The sequence below is a fragment of the Rhinichthys klamathensis genome, unplaced genomic scaffold (genome assembly GCF_029890125.1).
Source record: "Rhinichthys klamathensis goyatoka isolate OS25496 unplaced genomic scaffold, OSU_Roscu_1.1 h1tg000011l_1, whole genome shotgun sequence".
NCBI classification, from domain to species: Eukaryota; Metazoa; Chordata; class Actinopteri; order Cypriniformes; family Leuciscidae; genus Rhinichthys; species Rhinichthys klamathensis.
The window spans coordinates 22,044,320-22,051,016 of NW_026606564.1; the positions used below are offsets into that span (position 1 = coordinate 22,044,320).

At 39.6% G+C, this 6,697-nt stretch overlaps 1 protein-coding gene across 1 annotated transcript; it reads left to right on the top strand.

Annotated features, from left to right (window-relative positions):
• Positions 1 to 3,106: 3,106 nt before the first annotated feature.
• On the top strand, positions 3,107 to 5,296 carry LOC130096338 (uncharacterized). Its single transcript, XM_056262911.1, has one exon. The coding sequence runs from the start codon at positions 3,107 to 3,109 to the stop codon at positions 5,294 to 5,296; it is 2,190 nt and encodes a 729-aa protein (XP_056118886.1).
• The last annotated feature ends 1,401 nt before the right edge of the window (positions 5,297 to 6,697 follow it).

Genomic DNA, 6,697 nt, shown 5'->3' on the forward strand with positions numbered 1-6,697 from the left:
TCACTAAGTGTTGTCTCACTAATGATGGGTTTTTGTGTTACAACATTACAGACAGCAGGCATCGTGGTAAGTGACAAATTAAAAGAAACACAACAATGGTCACTAATTTGAAATTCTTCACTTTAAAAAACACTTTAGGGTTACAATTTCTTTACATTTTAAAATAAAGCTTCAAGCACCACAGATGTGCTCGGCCCCACAGTCATGTATAGAGGGAAAATGCTTTAATTTAATACCTATGACAAGTTTATTCCAAATTTAAAATACAATAATGTACACATAATTATCAAATATATTATGTAAATGATATTTAAAAATTGTGGATTAAACTACTTAATTTGGTTATTATACTACGATTGACAAGATGTGGTTTGACATCTTGTATCATACATTTTGTAAAATGAAATTTCATGAAATTTGTCACTGATGTCACTTTTCTTATGGTGAACCCCATTTAAAGATAAACTTTATTCAAAGCTATTCATTTAGATTGTATGCCAAATGTAACAATTTAGTCTCATCTAATTATGCTCTTATGTGTGGCATTGGTGATTCGTTGTGTCATTGGTGTTACTGTCATTTCTGTCGTGTTAATGTCACATGTGATCTGATAATTTTACATTCATTTAATTCTGTTGCACTCAAAGTTAAGATCTAAAGGATTGCATCATTACTTGATTTTAACAGGTTTTTTAAAATATGTTCATTGTTATAGCAAATACATGTCAGCGCAGATTAACTAACATCATTCAGGGATACTTTTAACAAACCTGATTAAAATAAATAAAACATAATCTCCTTATTTGTAGCACTAATATTATTTTCTGTAACTCTGACTACATGTGCTGAAAAAATTAGAAATAATATTTCACAAAAACCTTTAATATTATCAAAGAAGTAAGGTAACACTAAGTAAGTAAGTAAGTAAAATTTATTTATATAGCACATTTATCACAGCAAAGCTGACCAAAGCGCTGAACAAAGTCAAAGAATAAAATGAAATAAACAACACATACGATACAATAAACAATGAAACATAAAAAATTTAAAATGCCTGGGAATAAAAATAAGTTTTCAACTTCATTTTAAAGGTTGTGATAGACGTTGCAAGACGAATGTCCATTGGTAGTTGGTTCCAGAGTCGGGGGGCCGCAATAGAAAAAGCCCTATCACCCTTTGTCTTTAGGCGTGAACGAGGGACAACTAAGAGAGCTCTATCAGAAGATCTTAATGATCTGGAGGATGAAAAGGGAATAAGATGATCTGAGAGATAAGACGGAGCTTGACCATTGAGAGCTTTATAAACAAACAACAAAATTTTAAATTGAATTCTGAAATAGACAGGAAGCCAATGAAGAGAGGCCAAAACCGGTGTAATGTGATCTGTTTTCTTTGCCCCAGTCAACAACCTAGCAGCAGCATTTTGTACCATCTGTAAGCGTGCAATGGATGACTGAGGAAGACCCAAGTATAATGAATTGCAGTAGTCGAGACGTGAAGTAATAAAAGCATGAATGACTTTCTCCAGATCATTAAGACTTAAAAATGATTTCAGTCTCGAAATTATCCGTAACTGATAAAAACTGTTTTTGACAACTGCATTAATTTGTTTAGTTAAACAGAGTTCAGAGTCCATAATGACACCAAGACACCACTGTGTCAGAATGGTAGGCCCGCATGCAGACTTTAAATAAATGCACAAAAATATAAAAAAATCATTAAGCTGTCATTTATGTGTATTCATAAAGTCAGAGGGTGTTCTAATAATGTGTTAAGTTTAAATGTTAGAAAAATAAATCTGCTCTTCAAAAAGAGTCATTGAGGTGTCGAGAAAAACAGGATGGGGGACAACTCCCCAGGAAATAAGGACAATTTATCTTATCATAACAAAGAGTAGGCTATATTATATGTAACTTTGTGGCCATTTTGCTTTGACTTTTCCTGAAGACACCGGTATAAACATCTAATTATGTTGATCTTACAGCCGTGTGAAGTGTCAAAATGGCCCCATTTTGGGGTCTCCCCGCCAGACAGGAATGCTTCACATCAGAAGATTTTATGGTTGGAGACAGTTGTGGTCTTTGATTGTAAAACACCATGTGGCCGCACTATCTTTTAATTGCTTGATGTTTCCTGAAACAAACTGCTAATGCTAACACATAGCAGCTACACAGAGAGGAAGGAGCGGTCCCCGGGGCCCCAGCCATGATGGAAGCAATCTTCATTTTCAAGTTAGCAAACGGAGAGCAAACATCTCTTCACCTCAGAAATTCAAGGATCTGTGATTTTAACCAGAGCCAGAAAGACCTCCTAATTTCACCAATGTAGGTACACTTCAAACATGTTTAAAACTAATTTAAAATACTTGGTAATTTAACATCTTATTTCAAATAATACAAACTATTATTCTCTATTTTATGTTTTATTTATCTATGCAAGTCAGTATATTGTGGTTTATTAGATTCAAATGCTTTTACTTGATAATTTAACATTTTATTTCAAATAATATGAACTATTATTCTCTATTTTATGTTTTATTTATCTGTGTAAGACCGTATATTGTGGTGTATTATATTAAAATGCTTATACTTGATAATTTAACATCTTCTTTCAAATAATATGAACTATTTTATGTTTTATTTAACTGTGTGAGACAGTATATTGTGGATAATTTAACATCTTATTTAATTTATCTAATATTTATATGATTATTTATATGCAATGCTTTTTCTTTCTGAAAACCTACTTTATAACATTTCATCTGCTCAGGAAGATTTAAGATTCTGTGACTATCCAGATAGACGCATAACGATCACCTCATCAAGTTCAACACATGTATAAAACTTACTTTTAAATGCTTAATCAAATGAAGTTTTATTTTATAAGCTTTATTTGTCATCCATGCTATTTCTTTAAACTCTTTTTCATTCTCTCCCACAGACATCGCTGATCCAGCTGAAAATCATATCCGTGTCAGACCTCTTCATGTTCATAATTCCATCATTCTGTGGATATTATCCTCAATAATAAAAGACATTCCCCTGGAAAACAGTCACACCAAGCAGATTGAGGAGTCATAAACACACATCATAAACACTCCGGAAACATGCCTGGCCAAAAGCTCACACACCACCTGATAGTCATAAACCCCTCCCCATCCTCATATCCCCATCCTCATATCCCCATCCTCATATCCCCATCCTCATATCCCCATCCTCATATCCCCATCCTCATATCCCCATCCTCATATCCCCATCCTCATATCCCCATCCTCATATCCCCATCCTCATATCCCCATCCTCATATCCCCATCCTCATATCCCCATCCTCATATCCCATCCTCATATCCCCATCCTCATATCCCCATAATCATATCCCATCCTCATATCCCCATCCTCATATCCCATCCTCATCCTCATATCCCCATCCTCATATCCCCATCCTCATATCCCCATCCTCATATCCCCATCCTCATATCCCCATCCTCATATCCTATCCTCATATCCCCATCCTCATATCCCATCCTCATATCCCCATCCTCATATCCCCATCCTCATATCCCCATCCTCATATCCCCATCCTCATATCCCATCCTCATATCCCCATCCTCATATCCCCATCCTCATATCCCCATAATCATATCCCATCCTCATATCCCCATCCTCATATCCCCATCCTCATATCCCATCCTCATCCTCATATCCCCATCCTCATATCCCCATCCTCATATCCCCATCCTCATATCCCCATCCTCATATCCCATCCTCATATCCCCATCCTCATATCCCCATCCTCATATCCCATCCTCATATCCCCATCCTCATATCCCCATCCTCATATCCCATCCTCATATCCCCATCCTCATATCCCATCCTCATATCCCCATCCTCATATCCCCATCCTCATATCCCATCCTCATATCCCCATCCTCATATCCCCATCCTCATATCCCCATCCTCATATCCCATCCTCATATCCCCATCCTCATATCCCCATCCTCATATCCCCATCCTCACATCCCATCCTCATATCCCCATCCTCATATCCCCATCCTCATATCCCCATCCTCATATCCCATCCTCATATCCCCATCCTCATATCCTGTCATAAACCCCTCCCCATCCTCATATCCCCATCCTCATATCCCCATCCTCATATCCCCATCCTCATATCCCCATCCTCATATCCCCATCCTCATATCCCATCCTCATATCCCCATCCTCATATCCCCATCCTCATATCCCATCCTCATATCCCCATCCTCATATCCCATCCTCATATCCCCATCCTCATATCCCATCCTCATATCCCCATCCTCATATCCCCATCCTCATATCCCCATCCTCATATCCCATCCTCATATCCCCATCCTCATATCCCCATCCTCACATCCCATCCTCACATCCCCATCCTCATCCTCATATCCCCATCCTCATCTCCCCATCCTCATATCCCCATCCTCATATCCCCATCCTCATATCCCATCCTCATATCCCCATCCTCATATCCTGTCATAAACCCCTCCCCATCCTCATATCCTGTCATAAACCCCTCCCCATCCTCATATCCCCATCCTCATATCCCCATCCTCATATCCCCATCCTCATATCCCCATCCTCATATCCCATCCTCATATCCCCATCCTCATATCCCCATCCTCATATCCCATCCTCATTCCCCATCCTCATATCCCCATCCTCATATCCCATCCTCATATCCCCATCCTCATATCCCCATCCTCATATCCCCATCCTCATATCCCATCCTCATATCCCATCCTCATATCCCCATCCTCATATCCCCATCCTCATATCCCCATCCTCATATCCCCATCCTCATATCCCATCCTCATATCTTCATCCTCATATCCTGTCATAAACCCCTCCCCATCCTCATATCCTGTCATAAACCCCTCCCCATCCTCATATCCCCATCCTCATTTCCCCATCCTCATATCCCCATCCTCATATCCCCATCCTCATATCCCCATCCTCATATCCCCATCCTCATATCCCCATCCTCATATCCCCATCCTCATATCCCCATCCTCATATCCCCATCCTCATATCCCCATCCTCATATCCCCATCCTCATATCCCCATCCTCATATCCCCATCCTCATATCCCATCCTCATATCCCCATCCTCATATCCCCATCCTCATATCCCATCCTCATATCCCCATCCTCATATCCCCATCCTCATATCCCATCCTCATATCCCCATACTCATATCCTGTCATAAACATCTGTCAAAACCATCAATCAAGGGGTCATAAATTGTTTGACATAAGCTAAAGTATAATTACTACTTTTATAGATGACAAATCCAGTGAGAAACGAACCTTTGCTCTCGACGGTCATGGAACTGCTATAGATGACCCGACTAAGAGCCCGCAGGGAAAAACAGACCTGTCACACACACACTAGGGATGGGCATTATTAATCGACGATCGATAATTGATCATTAAGAATTTCGTCGATCATGTTAATTTGTTATCGATAAAACTAAAAAAAAAAAAAAAAAAAAAAAAAAAATCCTTTCCTCTAAATCCTCGCTTGCCTGGCTTATGCTTCTCCGAGCTATGTCTGAACTTTGTATTTTGAGCACTTCTTGCGTTGCTTTTGCCTCTTCACGATGACTCGCTTGGTTTAGTCCTCAGTTGTAAGTCGCTTTGGATAAAAGCGTCTGCTAAATGACTAAATGTAAATGTAAATGTAATATGGTTGCGTTGCGTAATGTGAGCCTTGAAGCAATGAACCGCTGGATTGCACCACTGCAGACGGGTGGAAAGTGAACGGAATAAGTTGTTTCCCGGGCTGGTCAAGTTAGCGCAGAGGTACCTGTGCATCCCGGCAACGTCAGTCCCCTCAGAGCGGGTGTTTTCGGCGGCTGGACTGAAGAGTTTGTTTACACTCGACCTCGACGCGTCCGCACAAGCACGAGCAAAGGTGCGCGAGGCAAAAATGACGTCATTGCGGTATTCGGCGTTTTACAGGCGAGCGCGTGGAGTATAAACGCCTCGTCCGTTTGCGGAGACTCACGCTGCAGAGCCAGGCAAAAGTATAAACGAGGCTTGACGGTCACCATGTGGCGGTCGCGTCTGACCCCAGGCCCAGTCCATGTCATCAACATGCTTATCTTTCTCAACAAAAATCAGTAGACTGGTGCAGAAGTTTTATGTGAGTTAATAGATATTTTTTTTGAGGCTTTGTTAAGTAGCCTAATTTGTTGCTAGGTAGGCTAATCTCTCTCACACTCTTTCTCGACTTCGTACCTTGGATAGTTTTGAGTTACATTGAGTATTATTATGTTTTTGGTTAAGTTATTGTTTAACATGATTTTTTTTATTATTATTTTGGAACAAACGATCGGGTCTCTGTTTGAGGACGCCAACTCGCAGCTGCAGGTTTTGTTGCTTTTTAGAGCACCGCAGCGCATATTTCAAGTTTAGCCGAATGTCCAGTTTAACTGCCGCAAGTTGATTATCTTGTAATAAAGATCCCATCGAGGAAAAACACGCTGTATTTTTGTATTTTCATTGCATTTTTAATTTATAAAAAGTTAAATAAATAATTAATTTTAATATATAAAAAATATTAATGATTAATCGATAGTCGATCGTTAATTCTCCCGACGATCGACTAAGAAAATTTAATCGAATGCCCATCCCTAACACACACACACACACACACACA

What these genes read in the sequence shown, in the direction of transcription:
- LOC130096338 (XM_056262911.1), top strand. Translation starts at nt 3,107, where the DNA reads ATGCCTGGCCAAAAGCTCACACACCACCTGATAGTCATAAACCCCTCC.